Consider the following 23,876-nt stretch of genomic DNA (forward strand, 5'->3'; position numbering starts at 1 on the left):
TACCACAGCAACAGTCAGAAGCAAGAAGGCAACACTGAGACCAGAAAGAGAGGAAGAGCAGAGCCAACCAACATAAGAGAGTCAAAGGCAGCATGAGTTCCACATAATGTAAGACAGACAGACAGATAAAACTTAAGCCCTATGTGTATATACGTAGAGATATACATAGAGACATGTTCTTTTTATCAAAGCTTTCTGAAGTTCAAGCCTTGTCCCAGCTTTGTTAGATTCTCAGGGTTCCGCTCCTGGACAAATGCAAAAACAGTATCCAAGCTGTTAGCCCAGGGCAATGTGAAGATACTTCAGCACAACCCTCCATCATTTCAGACTAAGCTAAGCTGCATTATCTCACGCTTGCTAGGGAGTAAGGGTGTGCACAAAGACTGTTCCCATGGCTCAGCTGCCGCAAGGGAATTTCTTAAGTAACTTGACTGAATTTGAGCCCTCAGACCCAGAGCTGACTGATGTCTATTTTCGCAAACAAATGTTATGGAGTGGCTTGGGGAAAGCTAGACACTTTTATACCTCTCGCCTCCAAATATTTACCATCTGTGCAGTACTGCATAGATAGATGAGCTACTCATAACTCGGCCCAGCAGCTCAGACCACTCACTGGAGAGTTAAAACAGAAGTCTCCTTCCTTCACAGAGCCAACATGCTCCACTCCTGCATGTTACCCGTGACCTGCAGAATGGACAAAACAAATTCATCACATGAGAGACTGTGGTGGAAAAAAGATCTGAATAAAACAGGTGGGCCCAAACAGTTTTCTCCATTGCATTCTCACAACGCTGATGAGCAACAACAGAGTTTTGTGCAAACACTTTAATGTTCCTTAGATAGAAGCAATTTTTCCTTTTACATAAAAAACTTGAATTATCTCATTTTCTATTTTTCACAAGGCCTCTTTGGCTATTTCTCTCCCTCCCCTTTCTACAAGGACTTTAATTTTTCTTTGGCTTTTAAAAAGCAAAATGTTTCATTCCAGTTAGAATCAGATACATCACTTCTGATTCCAAGCAACGCCCCTCCATTTTACAACTGCAAGCAAGGACTGTTCTTGCATTTCGATCTCTTCAAAGAATTGCAAGACACATAGATCTTACTGGCAGTGAAGCACACATCAAAATGCTAAACTTGTCCCCTAAACCGTGGATATTTGCTGTCTAAGAAAGATCTGTTCCCAAAAATGAATTTTGGGTACTAAAACCAGATCTACAGTATTACTGTGAGAACAAACAACTATGAGAAGTGTAATAAAATAGCAAATGCACCTTTAAATTCCTCTGACAAGTAAAACTCAGTTGGTCTTTGTTGCTCTTCTTTTACCTTTGCTACACATGCAGTAAGGTCCTGTAGTTTGCAAGAACTTAGCTCAGAGCTCAAATAAAAAGCCATGATGAGCTACTAGTATTTCTGTTCCTCATTCTCACAGATGCTACCTTTATTGCCCCTCTAACTCCCATACACTCCTGTCTCCAATACCAGCCATGGACGCAGTGATGGGAGATGACGGTAATTCAGAGATCACACTCCCTCAAGCAGAGAAGATCTCAGTGTACCTACAAGGAGCTGGATTCCATTTGTTAGCAGTGTAAGCAGAAAGCGCATGGATTATAGGCTTAGCATGCATAAATCTGCTATCGTACCTGTTCTTTACCACACAGGTGGTCCCAAATGTTTGCTAGTTTTATTTCTAGGGAGATTTGTAACCTGCACCCTCAGTTTGCATGCTGAAGTTCCTGAGCTGTAAAAGGATTGCTCCCTGCCAGCATCCACCATCCACCTGTCCCCCTCATGCTGGGGGGTCCCTGGCTGCAGCACTTGGGAGGGCAGCTGGCGAAACCAGTCCGCAGAAAGGCATGACTTCATTAAACACCAGACAGTTCACAACTCCTAGAAGGTATCAAAGCAGCATTTTCAAATCAAAAGAGCTTATTTTCAAGCCATGTGGTTATTTAATGAAAGATTGGTATTCTCCACATGGAAAGCTGACATTTTAGCTAAAATTACTTTTTCCCATTGAAAACAAAGGATCCAAAATATCACAGCTGGCCCTATTACCTAAGAACAGGCACTGTGGGGTACTTGCCACCCAGCATCCTGTTAAGGACAGTCGTTAAGGATGAACTGCCCCAACTAACTCCATCCCTGGGAACCAGGCATTTAAGGACTTCCCAGGCCAGACACTGCATCCAGCCACGACATTTAACAGCCATTATGGGGTGACACCCCCACAGCGTGGCAAACCCCATGCTAATTGATTTGATCCTGTGGCAATAATCACTGAAACGTCGTTACACCCTGTGCAAAAAGCACTCCCTTTCGTTCACCTCACACCCGCTGCCTGATCCCGTCCCGTCTTTCAGGCCTCAAGCGATGAGAAGCCTTTCCTAGCCATCCCTCTAGACGCTGCTCTCTGCTCCACCATACCCTCTGTCTGTCTGTCTTCTCCTGTGGAGACCCACGATTTTCCCCCGGCTGGCAGCGTGCTCCCCACACGACTTTGCTTCTCCTTGGGGTATTTTGCTTCGGTTCCCGCTCGGCTGGCAGGCCCTGGGCTCCTCAGGGCGGGAAGCTGGGGTGTGTGAGGGATGGGAGACGCTATGTGCCCGGGAGAGGGCGAGGGCGCTGGGACGGGACGCCCGACGCCCGGGGCTGGGCCTGCAGCCTGCCCTGCCGCCGGGCGGGCGGTGGGCGGGCAGCGCGGAGCTCTGGAAGTCCCCGCGGAGGAGGAGGAGGCGGGGACGGCAGTCAGCTGAGCCGGGCCGCCACCGCCACCGCCGCCATGGGCGCGCCGTGAGGGGGGTGAGCGGGGCGACGCTCGGCGGGGGGCGGTGGTGGCCGGCCCTGAGGCGAGCCCGGGGCAGGGGGACGGCGGGCGGCGGGCGGTTTCCCTCGCAGCCGCCTTGGGCGGGTTCGCCCGGTGACTCGGCGGATCCGGGGTGGGCCTGCGGGGAGGGCGAGCCGCTCCGGGGAAAGGCAAGCGGGGAAACGCCGGTTTGAGGCTCCCGGAGGCCGCCCGGGGGTGGTGGCGAGGGTTGCGGGGGGACGGGGCGGCCGTGACTGGGCTGAGGTGGGCGCCTCAGCCGTCCCTGGTCCCGCGGCGGGGTGCCGGCTCTGCCGTGGAGAAGGAAAAAGGGGACAAGAAAGCGAAAACGAAAGTTAAAAGTCAGCGGAAATGGAATCTCTGCGCGGATCGCAGCGTCGGGGCGCGCTGAGGCCGAGCGGGGCGGCGGGAGGCGGTGGCGGCGTCCCAGGCCCCGTCAGGGCCGGGCGGGTGTCGGAACCTGCTCTCCTCAGGGACGGGAGCTGCCGACCTCCCAAAATACTGTCAGGCTGCGCACGCCCAGGGCCGGTGAGGGAAAGAGGGGAGAGTGGGCGAAACAAGGGTTCCTGTTGTTTCATTCCCAGAGGAGGGGGCTCCCGAGGGAGGGTTGGTTAGCCCGAGAGATGTCTCAGGGATCAGCTGCTTTATTCATGCAGCCCTGTGGGGCTCAATGGGATATGGAGGCTCACAGATACTCTGGTGTAGCAGGGTCAGAGGGATTGGAAGGTGCTTGCGTGTTATGACGTGTGGCTTGCTTGTCTGAATAAAATGAAGATATGATTATGTTTTCTTTATAAACATTTATTGGGCAAGAAATCAAGAGTTTTCTCTTTGCAAACCTTATAGTAGACACTTCAGAGATGTCCAGCAAGTTGAAGAGCCGTCCTGCTGAAAATGAAGAGCATCCCAGGAGTAAAATGGAAAACGGAACAGACAGCATCGCTGCCCCCACCCTTAGTACCTACACTCCAGAAGAGATGGTACAACAGATGAAAGAACTAATCACTGAGAACAATGAGTTAAAAGGTGAATGTGCATGTGAACTGGTCTTGAAATACAAAAACCCTGAGTCTCTCCTGCGGGGTTTTTTGTCCTATCAGTTTGAATTCAGTGCTCATTTGCCCTTGCTAGATAACATTTTATACCTGGGTAGCATGCGCTGTATAAGCGACTGTGCCAGTGGCAAGGCCAGTTTGATAATACACATCAAATTGAATCAGTATGGAAGATTAGGGGGAGAACAGCCCAGTTTATGGGTGCCTTATTTGTTTCAGAATTACACATATAAGCAGTATAGCACTGTATATTTTAGGAGACAAGGTGAAAAATCTCATACTATGATATGCTTTTTGCTCATCAACCTCTAAAAGCCTTTTTGGTTTGTATTTTAGGACTGTTGGGCAGCTCCATTACAGATAGACTAACATTATACCAGAGCTGCATCAGGAGGGGTGGTTACTGCACAGTGCCCAGAACAGTTTTGAGTTAGGATGCTGTCTGAAAGGAGCTGCATCCTCTCAGGCAGAGAGGGGAATTGGAGTAGGCTATCCTACACTGTGTGTAATAATGACTATGAATGTTTAGATGTGGCAGCACCTTCTGTACTTCAAAAGGAAGTGGCAGCCATGGCAGGGTCTATCTGGGAGAAACCGATAGGTTTCCCTGAAAATGCTAAATGAGTTGAGCTTTTCAGGTGAGATAGCTTTGCTTCCGTATCCCAGGAGTTTAGGTGTTGGATATCTTTTTTTTTTTTCCAATGGATAGAGCAAAACCCAAGGGATTTGGGAATTTTCTGTGTAAAAGACAGAAGTACTTCACTGTTTATACGGCAGCAAAGCATGAAGTCACATATCGTGTGTGCTGTGATTTTACATTAGTGTTTAAATTCCGCCTGAATAGTTTTTGGACCCGGTCCAAGTTCTCTGCCTTGGAGTCTCATGGGTATCTGGCAGGAAAGTTGTTTCTAGAAGTACCTCTGGTATTTTGCTAAAAGGTCCTGTATCATATAAGATAATGTTTCGGGACCATGTTTACAGCTGCTGTAACTCATACCTTGCAGAGTCATTCTCCAGAGCTACATTTATTTACATAACCTGAAGGATTTGTTGGCAGTTTATAATACGACATCAGGACATAATGGAAGTTACTGGAAAATACAATGTATAAAAGATTTTCAAACAACTGGCTTTGAGTTTGTTGCTTTAAAAAAAGCAAGTCTGAAATACTTTCATTGACTTTTCCTAAAAATCTTGCAAGCATTTTGCAATAGTAAGACTGACGTTGTTACATACTGACTTTGTTACATACACATGGCTTCCCAGCTAGGGGGAACTGACTTTCCTGTAAGTTGTTGAGCATATTTTTTCAATGCTTTCAATCAAATCTTAACCAAATGTTCAAGTAGAGCATTGTTGGGCATATTTGAGACATTTGATTTGATAGCATCTGTTTTAATGCAGTAATTTACGAGTCTAGGATGTCTGTTTTCCCTGCCGAGTCTCAGTAGTTTCAGAATCTCAGTTCAGTATTTTCATTTGGGTTGATCATGTAAATAACACATGCAGCAAGATACCTGGTACCTCTTGTGAACAACACTTCTTGGTTTAGGAATAAGTCAGGAAGTGAGAAGGTCTGGGCATGTGATTTCAGCAGTGGATTTAATGCTATTTATTATAGGGCTAAAGGACTAGAAGTTTAGTTTTGGTTTGGTATTTAAGGTACACGAGAAGGAGGTTTGCATTTCATACCCAATTATTGCTAACCAATTTCATACTGAAGAATGCTGAGCTTTAGTGTAGTGGAAATCTGCTGTGTCATTGACAGAGTATTAAAGCGAATCAATGTCTTGTCTCTGGCTATCATTTAGAAGCCATGAAGTTGCATAACCAAGCTATGAAGGACCGATATGAGGAACTTTCCATCTGGCGAGAGAAGCAGAAAGAAGAACGAGAATTTTACGAGTTAAAGTTTAAGGAGGCTAAGCAGTGCTTGCTAGCCAAGTGTATTGAAAATGAACAGCTACAGCAACAACTTCAGAGCTTAAAGGAAAGAGAAGAAGGAGCTGAAATGGTAAATAAGGAATTGGTTGGATTGACATGCTTTTGAATTGAAAGTCTGGAGCATTCAGTCCCTTCAATCACACTGGGAGGTTTGGAGATTTGTTAGCATCTCAATTTTTATCCTTATGCTCTAACATGAGGTCTTGGCCTGACTTATTTTATAAAGTGAGGCTTCTCAGAGTGTAGTAACAGAAAATTGTGCCACACCTGAGATAATTTACATTTCCATTAATATTTAATTAACAATAATAATTTACATTCTTAACATAAGAAAGAAGTAATTAACATTTCTTACCAACTTTTCATTCTTAATTTTGTTTACTGTTGGGTATATCTTGACTTTATCCCTCCCTTTGCTCATTAGATTATCTGTCTGTCATGATTGTTTAATTGCTTTTGTATTTCCAGGGAGAAGTTGACATGTAAGCAAAAAAAAAAAAGACTTGCCATCTGTTTTTATTACATCATTCTCCTCTCATGAAATCCCTTTTACTGAGGTCAGATTAGATCTGTACTTCTGCTGCCCCATTTGAGTCTGACTGAGATTCCTCCCTCTGTCTTACCTTTGGCTCTGTAACACACAATTTCTAACGTTGCAGGTGATTGCTTAGTAGCCAGGCAACGTTTTGCAGGTAGTACTGAAGACATCTATGGACAAAGCCTATTAAAACAAAACCTGCTTTGTGTCCCACATGGTCATGTGAAGAGGTGTTTAACAACAAGTTGCATGCAGATCCAAACATGCATCCTGGTATCTGGTACCTCCAGGTCCCGTGTGGATTCTCTGTTGCCTGATGAAGGATGAGTGTATTAGCCTTTTTCTCAAGAGACGCTAGCAGACTCTCCTTTCCTCCCCTGACTGCCTATTTTATGGAACTCTGTAAGAAATTTTTCAGCATGTAAATCAAAATCGGCCAATAAGTTCAGAAGTTACAAGGGAGAAGAAAATCATGTAAAAATATTGTGATTGTGTAGGTATTACTTACACAATCTATACTTTACAGGCTAAAAGTTGTGTTTCAGGATTGTCAAGGAAACTGAGAATTTCATAGATCTGGAATGGTTTTTAAGGGGAAGTAGAAGATTTATTCTGTCTCTACCTGTTTTAGAACTTCTTGTACTTTGAATACTTAAAGTACGTTATTGATAGAGTGATCCAGCCTGCTTGAGTAATCCAACATCTGGATAAGTAAAAATAAATCTCTTATAATTATCTCATTCCAAGAGCTTCATAGAGTAAGCACTGGTTCTTCTGTGATTCTTTGCAGTTTTATCAGCCAGTGGTAACTGTAATTTAGACAGCAACATTATCATTTCTGATCATGATTTTCAGGCTGACTGTTATTTAAGCCAAAATCACTTTTTCTCTTGAATGCTTTAGTTCTACTTTAATTCTTTTTTCTTTTTTCTTTTTTTTTTTGTTTAGAAAGGGCATGAAAAAATTTCCTTTAACAAAGACTAATTTAAAAAATTTTACTATTAACTGAGATAGACTATAGTCTGTTGCTACCATTAAGTGACATCTCTGTTTCACTCAAAGTAAATCACAGATATATTGTGTTGTCTCCCTTAGTGATAAGCCAGCACTCAAAGGGTGGTTTCTCTCAAAACTGTACCTCTGATAGCACAGGTTGCTGTAAAGCTCTCTCCTCCTCACTGAAGTTGACTCTAATTCCATCCTCTTACAGCCTGAGCATAAAATCAGAGACAGCAGCAAGTCAGGTGGGTAGGGCTGTACTGCAGGATGAGACACACTGTCAGGATAGCAAGAGTTTGGAGATGTGGCATGAATGATAGATTAGAATGTAATTCAGACTCCAGGAAATGTCCAGAATTTACATTGATGGTATGTGGTGTAATAAAGGCATTACCAGGAGGTGGAAGGATCAGATTACAAAACGAGGAAGAAGCAAACTCACAGGAAAAGTTTCATAATGGGGAGAGGCATCTAAAGGAGAGAAAAAAATGAGTCTTGCTGGTTATGTAGGAGCTTAAGAGAGGGTTTTGAGGATCCTGGGGAACAGGAAGAGGCAGAAGGTGAAGGAGACAGTCATGATTGGAAGGAGAGTTTAAGTTTGGGGAGAATCTCTGAGGGACAGAGGCTTTGTGGAAGGGAAGGGATATAGGGAGAGATTTATACATGGAGACGGGGTACAGAGAAGTGTGGTGGAGGAAGGCTGAAAGTGGGGTGTGTGGAAAAGCTCTCTGCCTTCTGGTCTTTTCTCCCTAGAATCTTAGGTAGATTTGAGAAAAGAGGAATAAGGATATGGGTGAAGAAAAAAAATAATTCTGGACAATAATCCTGTAGGTTGGCTGAGACCCTACATGGTAGTGAGAGGCATAGATTCAGGCGAAGATTTACATCCTAATTATCTGTGCATTCAGAGAACCAGGCCCATGTTTTCCAGAAGCATAATGCTCATCATTTGATTAACTTGGTTTCACAGTTTAGACTTCTTCCTGTCTAGTGGATCAAAGCATAGTTTAGGGATCTGTACACTAGGTTTTTCCAGGCAAATGTAAACAGAGAAGAAGGGATGTGGGACACCATTGTTATGTTCAGGCTCTGTGCTCCTTGGCTGGTGTTTCTTTCCTTTTGGTTGGCTAATGCAGGGTTTGTTTGTTCCAGGAGGGCTGCATGGCTCCTGAGAAGGAAACAAGGCAGCTGAAATCCCAGGTGCAGCGGCTCCAGGCTGAGAAGGCAGATCTGCTAGCCATCATTTCAGAACTGCAGGTCAAGCTGAACATCTCCTCAGCAGAGGATTCCTTTGTGGAGATTGGGATGAATGTAAGTGAGGGGAATAAAAAGAACAGAGTAACCTGCAGCCAGAAACTTTGGTTCCAGCTTGGTCCTCCTTTTTTTGCAAAGTGAATTTTCTTCTCGTACCAGGCTAAATGATGAGGAAGTCAGGTCTGAGTGTATTACAGTGACAATGTTTACTTGATGCCATTCTACAGTGAGCTATTTAGCACCCTGTCTTCCTTTAGTAGAAAGGATGAATCTATATCCGTGTCAATGAAAAGTCTTTATGCCTCTTTGAGAGGGAACAGCAAACTGCCAGCAACAGCAGTAACCCAAGATACAGGCACGGTGGATTTGGGAGAAAAGTTGCATGGCTGGACTCAATCTTAAAGGTCTTTTCCAACCTAAATGATTCTATGGTCTTTTAGATTACCTGACATGGAGCACTTGTGTGTTACAAGATGTAGTGGTCAAGGACTTAGAATTTACTTTTGTCCTTCTGCTTTCATGCTCAAAGTAAATTATTTTCATAGATATCCTCCATTGCACTAAAAATATTCTCTGGAAAAAACAACATGGTCCAGCAGGTGACTTTAGACTAGTTCAGAATGTTAATGGTCTTATCTTAGTTGGAATTCTTGGGAACATTGGTGCTATGTTTTGTTAAGGGGCAACACCTATGCATAGAGGGGGCATTTTCTTTTGAGAATGGGGCTCACTTTCTACTGACAGATATGTAGAGATGCAGGCAAGCAAAACTAAGTGCAAAGCTGTAGAGTGTTCCCCAGAGGCACAAAAATCTACTTTTTCTACTGTTCTTGTATCTGAAAAATCTTCACAGGCTAAATGTGAAATGTGAAAATGTGGGTCTCCACTATCCCCATAATAGCAGATCCCTCTCTGGAAAGTACAAATGCAACAAGAAATTAAGATAATTTAATTAAAACTTGATTGGAGTTGTTGAAGAAAACTTCAGACTGAAGGAAACCTACAAAGATTCTCCTTTGGGCTACTAAGATCACGGAGTGAGTTTTGTGGTGGGAAAGAAGCATGGTTCTTTTGGGAGGCAGGAGAGTGGTTTGGTTTTAAGCTTGTATTTAAAGTCACCTGCAGTAATGTTGGCTGTTGCTGTGTGGTGCCCAGTCATCTTTATAGGGGAGAGTGGCCATGGAAGTGGTTGATGAAAGAAGGCCAAATCTCATTGTTGTTCCTCTTCTCTGATCAGTCCGGAAGAGATACAGGGAAAGGCATGTGAAGTATTTAAGTTAAGAATTTCCAAACATGAAACTGATCTGTACGAGTTTTGTGTTTTACTTATTTTTATTGCCAGGATAGTAGTTTTCCCTGGTTTTCTTCCTTCCTTAACTCAAGTAAATAAAACTGTGTCCTCCTTAGTCTGAATACCAAGCTAAGAGTGTTTTTTCTTTCCTAGGAAGGAGAAATAAATAGAACTGCAAAGGAACATCAAGAGAACAGTGGTGAAATGACCAGTAATGTTGCTGTCTATATGTACGTAGGTTCTTGTGTGATGTGTGTGATTCAGACTTCATCAATGTGCTTTGTTTTCAATGTGAGGGAACTTTTTTCTATGAGCAGTGCACTAGAAAATACTGTTTTCCTGTGGCCTCGCATCCCTCCATTGCAGTAGCTCTGCCTTCCTACCATGTCAGAAAGACCCTCAGCTCTCTAACATATTTCCTTCCAATTTTCACTAGCTGACAAGAGGGAGTGCATATTCTGGCCAGTTGGCCAAGCATTTATGTACATGCTGACTTGCAACTTTCCAGGCTTTTAAGGGAGGCTAAACAGAAAAGATAAAGATAGAAGCTGCAGGGACTCCTTCCCTTCTAGTCATTGGAGACCATCTGATAGAGTATCTGTCCTCTACCCAATTATAATGATGTTGGTACGAATCAGAGGTCTTTCAGATCTGAACGCTGTCTGTTCTGTTTGTCCGTGGCTGGTATAAGAAGTGTATCACGGTAGGGTAGACAGACAGTGCAATGACATAGTCCTTATTTTTCAGATTACTAGGCTTAAGATACCAGCATTCTGTTTAGGTTACTTCTCAAGTTTGATCCTTACATCAGCTCCAGGGCACAAGGGACTTTCTTGCCCCTAGCTGAACTTTTACTCCTCATAGACATAGACACCTGATACTATTAAACTTTCCATTTTGGATACTGCCCAATTTAGCAGCTAGATGGTTGTGGCTGAACTCTTCTATTTACTTTGTGGCCTTTGCTTTTGGAAGGAAAGGATATAGAAAATGCTAAGGGCATAGCAGGCCAGAAAGCTGTGCTCCATGTACAGGTTTTCCCTTGAACCCCTGTCACTCCCGAAGTCACTGCAAGGGAGAATGGCATTTTAACATAATGACATAGAAAACTTGTCCCTCAGCATGCAGTTAAGAAGTTGAAGGGGGAAAAAAAGAAGTTATGGTTGCGGATGAAACTGGGAGAGTTGCTGACCACAGACTGGGCTGCAGCTATGCAGCTTCTTGTGGTGGTGGCTTGCTGGAACACTCTGATTACAAGAAGACATTCCCTGTGGGACTTGCTTACATTTTGTTGAGTATCTGGGCCATATCTACAAGAACAGGGGGTATATATACCTCTTAAAATATTTCCTGTGTCACCACGTGTCTTTGTGCAGCGTTGAAACTTTAGACTGGTGCTGTTAATGGGTTCAGAGAAATGTGATCCACTCAGGACAGGTTTATTTCTGTAAGAGTAGAATGGTGCACTAAAAATCCTCTGATAAAAGTTATTTACTTAAAATATCCTGGCAGAACACTGTCTTTGGGGTATTGCATTTTGCTCACTGGAGATTTCTAGCTCTCAGGAGCACATAGAGGGCTATGCTTTACTTTCTGTTCTAAACTACAAAAGCAAAATAAAAAACACGTGCTGTTTTACAGCTGAGCTTCTGAAGTGTACAGTGTATATAACCTGCCTATCTTATCATATAGTTAGGGGATTTTTACTTTCTCTCTAGATCGATATAAAAATGGAGGGAATAGAATACAGTATTTTATCACCAGGAAATTAACTTACCTTATTTTTCAGAGAGCTTTGTATTTGTTTTGGTTCATTTCTACAGTAGTATAATGCGATTTTCAATAGAGCTATAGAACATGATGGAGGTGAAATATTGAAAAGATTTTTTCTGAAAAAGAAAGCAATTTCTGATGACCATTTTTGGTGGAACTTGCCTTCTTTTCCTGGAAGGGAATAAGACAGATAAAAAATGTTGCATGCTTCATTGGAAGAAAATGTTATTTTGGGAACAGACAGCAGCACTTTGCAGAAGGGGCTGCAAAATAGATTAGAATAAATGCACTGGGTTTTTTATTGTCTTGACTGCTTTTGTTTTCCTTGCTTAAGTACTAAATTGTTCCCCCAGCATTTGCATGCACAGGGACTGTGGCTAGCAGCTTGTGGGTAGGTCTTGGTTCTTGGGAATGAGCCCTTTGCTCAGAACATTGGTTTTCAGCACCATGTGAAATGGTGGCCTCTTAGACTGGGTCCCAGAACTAGGGATAAGGGAGTGCTCTAGTAAAATCATAGCTGTTGTTATTTACATCTGGTTTGGTTTGAAGCAGGAGCAAAGCTGCAGATGAATCGAAGAATTTGGAGTCTGAGGAGCTAACTGTGAGCCAGCTGCTTTGCTGCCTTAGAAATGAAACTCAGCGGAGGGAAAAACTTGAGCAGGAGCTGCAGGATCACAAAGAGAGGTATGTAGCAGGTGCACTGTAACATTTGGAGATTTTTTCTTTCAGGACTGCTGGAGTTACCAAGTCTGGCTGATCAGAGACAAGCTGAAATATCAGTGTGACCTGGATGGGGAATTTCCTGAGCACTCCATAGTAATAACTTATTTTTGTGGTAGTCCTTATAGAGATAAACTACAGGTTCTCTTCCGTGGGCAAAAGAGTTTCCATTTTTTATTATTATTTCCTATAGCACCACAGATCAAGACAAATTACCCATTTCCTTTTGGGTTCGAACTTTCTCCAGGTTATGTCAGAATTATATGATGACTAGTTGAGGATCTTCTCTCCACTCACTCCTCCATAGTTATGTGGTTTTGTATGAATCATCTGTGTGTGGGGCCTTAAGCAAATCACTATGTATAAAACAGGGATTACAGTCCTCTTCGTGATATTGGCAGACTACATTTAGCAATGTGTGAGCTGGGAAAAGCTTCTTAGAAATGTCTAAAATAAGTTTAATTCTAAACTTGTCTAAGAGAGAGTTTTTCCAGTGAGACCTGCATGAGGGTCTGTATCAGCTTAGTTATATTGGTATAAATCAACATTACTGTTCAGGCATGGAAAATTGCCTAAGCAGTAGCTGTTGCAAATCCCCACTTCGCAGAGACAGAGTAAGACTTCCTGGACATTATCTACTGTGAAAGGTTGGTGTCAACGGTAATTGCTTTTATGTGGTCTTCCTAGAAGAGGTAATGAACCATAGCCAAATGATTCTTAGAAATCTCAGCCTCTGAAAATACCAAAGGAAAATAGAGGCACTATTAATTATTGGATTCAGTGAACAGACTGACCCATTTCCAAAGGGTTAGCAGTTTTGGACTGTACCAAAGATCGATCACTGTGGACTGAATGTCACCGTCCTTTACCACACCTGCAGACTTACACATCCGTTTTAATTAAATATATATGCTGGGTGTCATGTGTTCTTCAGGAACCCCCAGGATTGTGCAGGCTTTCCTGCATGTCTGTGCTTTCAATTCTGCCTCTTGTTTGTGGCTGTGATGTTAGAAAGAGAGTACATCACTTGCATGAAATCCTTGAATAGTCACAATCTCACTTTAAATATAGGCCAAATCCATCATTATTGGCTCCTTCTGTTTTCCAGACTGTTAAAGCTGGAGAAGGAAACCAGCAACTGCCTGGAGAGTGGGACACAAACTGAACAGGAAGAAGACGAGAGTTCAGAGGCTGTAAGTACCTGTCCTCCTGAGCTGAGATTTAACAACATACAGCTTACTTGTTGAGGCCAAGAACCTCAGGGCCGAGATTTCCACTTGCACTCAGGGAGCGAGGGGCAATTATCCTGCACCGGGTGTGAAAGTGAATTTTGAACTCTCCAATGCATATCTTAGAGATGGTTCCAAATTATACCAGCCACCAAAAAGGGGTGAGATTGGTGGGCAAGAATTAGGGAAGCATGGCATAACTGCAGGTATACCTCATTGCCCTGGCCATGCCCACTAAACAGAGAGAGATGCAATCACTTCTAGATCCAGAAAGGCTTCTAGATGGGGTGAATTTCCTCACTGCTGGCTAGGTCAGCTTTTGGATCAGAATGCAATGACAGCGTACTGTAAAACAGACTTTAAATGTGAAGCTCATATGGCACCTGGTTTGGTTTTTTTTCATGTTTTTGGTGGGATGTATTACAATGGTGGGGCATAACTATCTTGGATTGAGACACAGTTCCAGGCAAACTCAGTCCTGATGTTTTCAATTAAGGGTTTGAATGGATGTTGGGGTTGGGATTCATCGCCAGATTCAGACACCTAAATTTGTGTGCCTACCGTTGTAAGCCTCTCTATCTGAGGTAAGCATGTAAGCTCCCATAGCAGTGGAGATCCATTCAGGTTCAGTACAACTGCATAATACAGGCAACTAAGAGTGCCTGTATATGAGGTATTGTAGGTTATGAGGTGCTGCATGGGGCTGGCAAATACGCTATGAAATCTGCTGGAGACCTGTGCCCTTCTGAAGGTCAGGCCAAGTATTTTAGGGCAGGCTGGCTTAGTTAAACAAGACCAGTTTGCAGTCAGGCCAAGAGATGTCCTTTCTTGGGAAAGCAGATGATGTCTCAGTTAATTCTTTCCAGTATTTTTATCTCAACTTTGCCTGAGTTACAGCTTGAGCCAGATGCTCCTCATCTAAGTGCTGGTACTGAGGTCAGCATAGTTACATGCCTGTGATGGCACTCATTTCCATTTATATGCTGTTGGGTTTCTTCAGAGGGCTCTTGTTAGCGGAGCTTATGTTATCTCCCCCTATTGTAAAATGTAGATCTTCAATGAAACTATGTGGGGGTGCAGTGTGGACCATCTGAAGGCTCAGCATTTGAAGACATCTTGAGAGAGAGGGAAAACATTTTCAAACCTGCTTTGGCTCTGTTTGGAGAGTGAGGAGTGGCTGGGGGAGAAGAGGCTAGAGCACATCCTCTGCCAAACAGCAGCTGGACACTAACCTCAGCCAGGTCTCCTGAGATGAATTATCTTAAAGCACCACTGCAGTTATTGCTCTGCCTTCCCTGGAAGGCTGCTTGCAAGCTTCCCAGAAGCAGATATCTAGGAGGCTAATCTGAGTCACAGATTTAGGTGTTGCTCCTTTCCTGGGCAGGGTAAGAAATGGGTGTTGGGGAGAAACAGTCTGTACTGTGGGATGGGATTTTTTGAGTCAGGTTAGCCTTTTCTTTCAGCGAGGCTGCCAGACTTGCTTTCCAGAAGCATGGATTGATTGTGTTCCAATTAAGTAAAATATCTTGAATTACGATGGCTTTCACCAGGAACCAAGAATTCACAGTTCAGCTTTATTAGAAGTCAGACTTTTGCCAGTGATATGTGGTTTCATTTGTTGACACATTTTCTGTTAAGGCAATGTCTAGTTTTCTGCAAATTGAAATGCCATCACGACAAAAAAATCGGTGCTTTCATCTGTGAGTGTGATTGGATTAGTTGGATTGCTGCATAAAATAATTTTGTGGCTTGTTTTGCAGCTATGATGGTAGAATAACGATCTCTTTTTGCTTCTGAGATAGAAAAAGCATAGTGCCATGTGCTTTGTGAGTGTTTACACAATTATATTTAGTCCCTTTTGCTTGGTACAACTGGTGAATGACATTAGCTTGGGCAGCTTGTGGAGAGTGTCCTCAGCAACATCTGGCAGTAAACAGGTGTGTTTTGTCTGCCTCTCAGTGACACTGGCTGTGTTCCACACTTCTGCTCTGAGATAAAAGTTGGAAGTGTTCACAGGTCATTGTGGATGAACAACTTCTATTGCTTCAGTTGCCTGGGGAAGTTCCCTGTCAGAAGACCGGAGCTTTTCTTCAAGTAAATAGGTCAGCAGCATACTCTTGATACACCTGATATCTTTTTAGCCACAGCCACCCAGCTCATTCCCAAGCTGGACTGGAGACTTTCCATGCATTTGATGAGAGAAGACATTATCAATGAAAATTACAGTAGTAGGGACAATTAAACTGATGCTGGTATGATGATGAGATTCAGATTTTTCTTTAGGAAAGCTCCAGGATGTACCTCCAGAGACTACAAACCAGCAGGAGTCAAAGGTTTCACGTCTTCTAGAGTGTGGGGATATATTTTAAGAATTGAAGCTTAGAGGAGGAGAACACAGATGCTGTTTCTTTCCTCCTCCTGCTTTTTGCCTGTCTTTAGGATCCTTCAGTGACGTTCCTGTGTTCTGAAGCCCAAATGAAAGGGCCAGTGACTCACAACAAAACTGATTACAGTTTTACTAGAAATCTTTTTCTTCTTGGTTTGCAAAGTTGATTCATGAATGGTAATGAAGTTACCATCTGGGGTTGTATTTGCTCCTTCAAAAAGTGAAGAGCTGAAGCCTTCCAGTCCTGTGGTACTCACGTGTGGCATGGGAGAGGCTGGCACATGTAGGGAGAGAGCCATTTGGCTGGAGGGGTTTCATGCATAATTGAAATAAATAACAAATAACTTTCTGTGTTCTCTGCTTTCTGCATGAAACAAGAATGGAGGAAACTAGAATGGAAGGGGTAATCCCAGTGCAGGATATAACTGGGAGGAGAAAGTCTAAGGTTTTAGTCTGCTTCCTCTACTTCCAAACTGCTGCTTCTGTTCTACATCTGCTGTCACACCTCTTTCGAAAGAGCTCACTGATGCTAGCAGACTGGAAGCCTACCTAGGGATAGATCATTTATTTTTGTTTGACAGACTATAACTATTGCTTAGAGGAGTGGCCATAATCACTAAGTCTGCCTGCTTTGCTTATGTGTGGTTAAAATTGTGAACTCAGAGAAAGAAAATGTAGATGTGTTTCCTGTCTGCATGAGGTGTATTCTGGCCAGCGTTGGAAAATCAGTGATAGTGTTGTCTTTGACTCACCTGGATTTTATGAAAGTGTTAAGCCAAAATGAGGTTCTGCTATATTTAGGAATAATTGGTAATTGTGAAGCCTTGTGGACGGGGCCTTACTATTGAGTATGGAGTATAATGGTGCATACTGACTTACACTGTTTTCTCTAGAGAAAGAATGATACTTCCTGGTTAGATCTCTTAGTTAGCCTGCAACTTTCCTCTCTTGAATTGTCCATATGTAATTTTCCTTATTTTTTCTCTAAAAGGTTGGCAGTGAAGTAGAAACCCTGAATTTGCAAGTTTGTGCTCTGTTTAAAGAGCTTCAGGAAGCCCATGAGAAGTTAAAAGAAGCCGAAATTATTCAGAAGAAGCTTCAAGAAAAGTAAGGTTCAGAAGAACAAAAGTTCTGCCATGACACCCAGTATATATTTGTATGACAACTCCCACCTTGGGAAACTCACCAGCTCTACCAATAACAACTTAAATATCTGTTTCATAGAAATGCTGTAAAAGATTGCTCCTTCTTTGTAAGTGGAGATGAAAGTACAGAAATACAGTAATTGTCAGAAAATCTGAGCTGCCAACCTAGTTCTACAAATAGAACCCCAGTGCCTTGAATTTTAAGATTTGTGTTTTAACCCTTCCTGATGTAAAGGCAAATCTTTCCTGTTTTCTGCTTCCCATAATCAACATCTGTTCTAGTCTTAGGCGAAGAAGCTAAGGGACCTAGTTATGACCCTTTTCACATGAACTGTCTGTGCTTTTGAAGACCAATCGTGTAGGTTATAAGAAGTGGTTACAAGACCCTCACTTTAGTTGTTTAGTTTTCTGTCAAATTCCAGTTCTTTGAGATTCATAATATTAAGAAAGTTAAGTGTTGGTTTCAGTAACTTTGTTTTCTGATGGTTGTGTATAGATTCATTTTTGTCTTTCCTTGTTCTTCATCAAAATAAGCCTTTAAAGTGAGCCACACAAAGATTCTTTTTGTAGTATGCCTCGTGTGCCAAATCTGTCAGGAAAAGGTGAACAGGAGAGATCAACCTTTTTTCCTTGTTCTGTCAGGTGCCAAGTACTGGAAAGAAAAAGCTCAGCTGCTGCATCAGAATTGGAGGAGAAGCAGCAACTAATATACACCATCAAGAAGCTGGAACTTCAGGTGGAGAGCATGCAGGCAGAGGTCAAGCTGGAACAAGCCAAGACACATGAGGAAAAGTGAGTATGACTTGGTTTTATATTCCAGGGAGGTATTGTCAGCAAGGAAGGGAAGTCCAAGGGAACCTGGCCAAAGGGGAATTGTATCTGAAATACAAGTTTTGTGTTCTGCAGCTTTTGAAACCATGTTATGTTTGTAGTCTGAACTAGAAACATGCATTCACCTCAGCATCTATGTCACTTTGAATCTGGAGTCTCCAGATTAGGCCCAAACTGTATCCTTTCGTCTAGTGAATCCCTCACTTAGGAAAATTTGAGCTGTAAGCTCTGACTTGTATCTTCCTTTTGTCGCAAAGTCAAAGGTGAAATATGGTCAGGTACAATAGACAAGCGGAGGAAGCAGAAAAGCAACAACAACTATCCCACTGATTAGCAAGGGTAAATGCATCCACAGCTTGGAGGGTAGGCATAAGTCAGTTGGTGACAATGATGGGAAAGTGCCATTAATTAAGAGGTCTACAGTCCCTACAATACATTTGCAACTAGGAGAGGTACGTATGCAGTGAAGCTGAAGTAAAGAGACTCACTGTTTGCTCTGGGTCCCTGCTCCCTTTCATGTGCAGTCGTGTAAAGAGAGTGAAAATGTCAGTCCAGGCTGCACAAGAGAGGCTGAACTGCGTGAAGGACCTGTCTTCAGCTGCTGAAGCTGCTCATTATCTTTGGAGCCTGTGTCTGGTTCTTCCCCTGATGAATTCTCCTTCACTTGAAGTTTCAAGACTTGGATGTCTTCCTAAGAGAGGTGTTACATTTTGAACAGAATTTGTGAGCTTGATATAAAAATATTGGGTGATGGATTCTTCAATCTGAAATGCAGACAATCAGTAAGGACGTTTGTTTGGACTCAGTCCATGGATAGAGCAGCACACAACTTATTGGAAGAGAGATGTTGAGATATGGAGCATAGTTTTTTCTCATCAGAAATGCGGATTCATTTGCAATGAGCCGGTGGTGGCTTTTTTCTAAATGCTAACAGATTATTTAGATTTCAAAGAATTTTTAAGTGTTTCAAACTTGCACCTCTTTTCTTGTCATAAACAGGGCAAGATATAGTAGCTTGCAGGATGCATACAGCAAAGTCCTTCCTGAACTCACTGAGGCAAAGAAAACAATAGATGAAATGAAACTCAAAGAGGTAAACTCATCACAAGAAGAAATCATAATTAATTAGGGGGCAGCGGGAAGGGATGGGAAAATGTACCTAGGAACAAATTGAGGCGGGAAACAACTGTCATCCCTTCCACATACTATAGCGTGCAGCATAGCAGCATTGCTCTGATAAACATAGATCCTGTGCTGTCAATTATAGAAAACTTCATCCACACATCAGTACTTCCATGGTGTTATCTAGATAAGGTCTAATCTGCAGTGCAGTATGGAGTCCAGTCGTTAGAGAACAGTGATATGCAAAGGCATATAGGTGTCCCTGCAGCATAATTTGTAAATATGGGAAGGTAGACCTCTAAACATTTTTGTAATCTTAAATAGAATGCCTGCCACAGTGAGGTCTTGTTCATAACTGAGGCTACATGGAAGTGCCAAATTCTTCTGTATAATTTTGGAAAGTGGGAAAACCTCCTTTACAGTGTCCGTTAAGGAGTTCTCTTTTACCTTGATACAATGTAGTTTGAAAGCTCAGAACTAATCTTTAGTTAAAATATCAGTCACCACTGCTGTCTTAGTCCAAGTTCCTTTGATGACCAAAATGGGAAGCTTTTCCAAGGGCAGGAGGAGTAAGAAGCAAACTTTCACTTCAAGCAGTACTGTATTCTGAGTTCATCTCATAATCATAGTTATTCCTTGCAGCTGGACAGAGTGGATAAAGTTGTGGTGGAACAACTGAATACAAAGGTGGAGTTGGCAGAACAAGCCCTTGCTGCAAAGCAGCTCCAGATAGATGAAATGAAGCAGATAATAGCTAAGCAAGAGGAGGACCTTGAAACCATGTCTGTGCTCCGTGCTCAGGTATCAGTCCTTCTTCAGAAATTGGCTAGTTCCCCCACCCAATATTCAGAAACCAGAAGGAGCTATTTAATGTCTCACTCGGGAATACCGAATACATTTCCTCAATTCCAAAGCATAATTCCCTTACTCAGCTTGCTTTCCAGATCCCTGCAGAGCCTTTACCAGCATATCCTACGGTTCTGTAGGAGGAACTGTGTATACTGGAGTCTAGCACAACAAACAAAAGCTGGGAATAGATGTGTTTGTGTATTTAAAACCACTGCCTTAAGAATCACTGCATATGTTTTAGGGATGATTTTACTCAATCCAGTATGTGTAACTGTATATGTGACTAAAAGGGGTCTGCCTCACATTTAAGGCACAGAACTGGCATTGTGGCCTGGTTCCACTGTCTGTGCCACAGATTTGTCTGTGTCATTGGTCAAGTCACCTTTTCACTGCTTGTCTATACCTCATTTCTGCCTCTGTACACCAGAGGGCAATAGCACTGTCCCAGATAAGACACTTGAAGTATCTTATACAGAATCCAGAAACTACTGAGTCTTCTTCACTTTGTAAGTAGTGCAGGTCTTCACTTTGCAGTGTGTAGGTGCTGTGGAAGTGTTTGAAGTAGATGCATACTATGATACAGATTTGCTGTTTTGGCATATAATATACAATTATAGTTCAGTCTAAGTTACAAATTCTTGGCATGATTTAATTTCTCTGATCAGATGGAAGTTTATTGTTCCGATTTCCATGCTGAGAGGGCAGCAAGAGAGAAGATCCATGAGGAGAAGGAGCAGTTGGCTGTCCAGCTGGCATACCTGCTAAAAGAGCAGCAAAACCTTGAAGATCTTGGCCGGTGAGAACAGACTTTGGCTGAGCTGCCTTTGGATTGTCTCGTTACCCTGTCTGCTGGAGTTGACCAACATTGTCTTGCTAGCATCTCAGTAGAAAGGCAAACAACTTTGCAGACATTTATTTTGTGGTTAATTTGAATTTTAAAAGAGGAAAGAAATGAGTTGGCTGACTTCTCATTTTAATTTTGTGATCCAATCTCTGCAAGGCATGTTAGTTCTCACTTGGGTGCCTTAGCAAGATTTCACTTTGGATGATTCATACTTGGTAAATTCTCCCTGCTGATTCATTTGAGTTTCTTTGGGTTTTAGCCTCAGTTTTAGTGGTGAATCTGCAGCCAAGCTTGCTGCATGTGTGCCAGGAATATCTGCTGCTTCGCCAGGTGGTAGTGGTAAGTGAGTACCCGTAGTTTCAAGTACTGTGATACCCTGGAATTGCACCATTTTAGCACTCTTAGCTGTAAAAGAGAAAAAAGAAATACTAACGATGTGTCCTCCACTTATCTTGTGGAAGCCATGGGTACAAGAAGAGTGTCCAGAATTTGAAGAATCAAGTTACATTTCACATTAACTGTGCACTGAACCCTTTTTCTGGTATAACTTGCTTTTCTACTTCAATCAAATTTGCAGTTTGCCCTGAGTATCTGAGAGTCCTTAGAGTTTTCAGGAGGAGTGTGCCCCAGATCCCTAAGTGTGTAGCTGCCCAAATCCTGCTGGTGTCAGGTGTATGACCCTGATTTCAGCAGGACCCTGGCACGATCTCACAAAGCAGCAGCATTTCTAGGTCCTGTTTCTGAGCAGCAGTTGTGAACTAAATGCATGACCAGTTGACATGCTTTACTTGCAAATCCTTTGCTATATTTTGAATCCTCTTACCTTTTCTGGAGACAAAGGGAAGATGCCTTTTGCTCAGTCTTTTTTCAGAGCCCTTGACTTACTTTTTTATTCTCAGAAACTCTTTGGCAGAGATGCAGAATCGCCACGGAGCCAGGGCACCAGATCGGGAACACTCACCTCGCCTTGTCCAAAGAGGTACTGTAAGCTTGTGGGGCCAGGCCCTGCTGTGCTCAGGTTAAAACAGCTTTGCTTGGCTGCAAGCAGCTCCCCAGCTCCCCTGTGGCTATCCTGGCAACTGGGTAGCTGCAGAGAGCGTGATTCTCTGGCTGTTAGGAGCAAGCCACCAATCCTCTTTCAACCGCTCCACAAAAAGAGTGGAAAAATCAAGTAATACAACAGATGATCATTTATCTTCTCTGCTTGCAGGAACTGGTAGTCAAGACTGGCCAGAGCAGCGGAATATCTCAATGTATTCATGTCCCAAATGTGAAGAAATTCTACCTGATTTGGACACACTGCAGATTCACGTTATGGACTGCATTAATTGAGTGATGCTCTCCAATTCTTCATCTTCTGGAATTTCACCTGCCAAATACATTTTTTTTTCTTCCTGCTCAAATAATGCTCAACTCCTACATCCAGTGAAGGAGGTTTTCAGGGTATTTCTCATTAATTCAATGGGAAAAGGGTAAAACTCCGACCCTGCCCTGTACTCACTAATCTTCTTTTAATCTGCTTTAGGAAAAGAATTTTTATAAGTTAACAACATGGATGCATTAAAGAACTCACAGTGTGTCTGCTGCTATGAAATCTTTAAGGAACATTCCCCTAATGTGCTCTGCTCTTACGGCTAGCCCGCAGAATGGGGCTGAATCAGTGAAGTCAGAAGGGAGATGGGATATATGCTGATCAATTGAAGTACTGTGAGCCTGTAAATACTTCATCTCTCATATACTATCAGGAAAATAATATATTAAAAAGCTGTTTGAGAAGCTTTCAGCAAATGGAGTAGTGCTGTATTCATCGAGCATTTGAAATGAACCCTGCTCTTTCTCCAGATGGCAGTTGTATTGCTGCCCTTGTGACCATACTAATCTGATGTTAAATTTTTCATGGCTTATGTAACTTCTTGCTTTAGCCAGATGTGGGTAAGGTTTAAAACAGATCATTTAGGTTTGATATATGTAGCTCCCGGTGTACCTAAGTCACTTGGTTTTATAGAACTGTTCATTTTTACGGTGTTGTGTTGATTCTTCTTTATTATAATAAATTCATTTGAACCTGTACAGTACTGTGCTAGAAAGAGCTGAGATGGATGTAACCGAATTTAAAGAGAAGAATATAATGGATTTGCACATCTCAAAATAAATCTATTGCAACTGTAAAATTATCTATGCCTGTGAATACTTTGGAGGCTGAAGCAGGATTGCAAATACTTGCAGCTGAAAAGCTTATGTAGAAAGAACTGTACCGTATTAGTTCTGTTCTTGTCCTCACTGGTGTTTTTATCTCAACAAAAAGCAGTTCTTAACTTGCCATTGCATAAGGGAGGAAAATACACAACTCTAACAAAATATGAACCAGCGTGAATGGCAGGAAACAACTCAAGCAAGTTGCTGGGATCCATGCAAATGAGGAGTTGAATGTCTTTTCCAAATACCTAACATTTACACTGTTGGAAGCTGACAGGGAAGGAAAGTAAGATGCATGAAAACCTCTGAGCAGCCAAAATGGTGTCTCCTTATGGTTTCTCCTTATGCTGAAGAAACGAAAAGTGTTGGTCACTTTGGCACTGCCGAGTTGGAAGGAAGCCTTCAAGTGGTATTGGACTGATCTGCCAACTTCGGTGTAGCAAAAGATTCTCATTTTTTCCCTCCACTGTTCGAAACTGAATTTCTGGAAGCAAATATGCCAGGACTCATTACAAACCAGTAGTTAAATCTGTGCCATCTTGTTCTGTGGTAAGTCTGTTGGGCTCACTGAGGGGCACCAGCAAGGTCCATTTGTGCCCAGTTCACTTCATTCTGATTGCCAGATTTGTGAGCTGGGTGTTCAGAAGGAGCAGGGTGGGATGATCACACAACCTGAATATGAAAGTTCAACACTTTATTTTTAATATCACTTTACTACTTCTTGGTGCACCTTCCACTTCAAAGTTCACATGTAATAAGCCTGAATGTTTCCTGATTTGACGGTACAGTGCTCTGGCCTTGGAAGTGTTGGGTTGCCAGAGTTAGGAAGCCTGAATCTTCCTTCATATATAGGCAATGTGGTCTGTAGAA

The 23,876-nt window shown here is 42.6% G+C and overlaps 1 protein-coding gene across 4 annotated transcripts; it reads left to right on the forward strand.

Moving 5' to 3' along the window:
- The first annotated feature begins 2,776 nt into the window (after nucleotides 1–2,776).
- Nucleotides 2,777–22,978, forward strand: OPTN (optineurin). 4 transcript variants are annotated; one of them, XM_059816411.1, is made up of 14 exons: nucleotides 2,777–2,808; nucleotides 3,677–3,856; nucleotides 5,697–5,899; nucleotides 8,519–8,677; nucleotides 10,065–10,141; nucleotides 12,234–12,368; nucleotides 13,513–13,597; nucleotides 17,011–17,126; nucleotides 17,807–17,956; nucleotides 18,995–19,088; nucleotides 19,760–19,918; nucleotides 20,632–20,762; nucleotides 21,710–21,789; nucleotides 22,021–22,978. In XM_059816411.1, exons 2-14 carry the CDS (start codon nucleotides 3,691–3,693, stop codon nucleotides 22,140–22,142), a joined length of 1,677 nt encoding a protein of 558 aa, XP_059672394.1. In that variant the 5' UTR covers nucleotides 2,777–2,808; nucleotides 3,677–3,690; the 3' UTR covers nucleotides 22,143–22,978. The 4 variants fall into 4 exon arrangements, with proteins under 4 accessions (XP_059672394.1, XP_059672396.1, XP_059672397.1 ...); XM_059816413.1 differs by having other exon boundaries at nucleotides 12,237–12,368; XM_059816412.1 differs by having other exon boundaries at nucleotides 2,783–2,808; nucleotides 3,680–3,856.
- Nucleotides 22,979–23,876: the final 898 nt, after the last annotated feature.

This window comes from Gavia stellata, chromosome 4 (genome assembly GCF_030936135.1).
Source record: "Gavia stellata isolate bGavSte3 chromosome 4, bGavSte3.hap2, whole genome shotgun sequence".
NCBI classification, from domain to species: domain Eukaryota; kingdom Metazoa; phylum Chordata; class Aves; order Gaviiformes; family Gaviidae; genus Gavia; species Gavia stellata.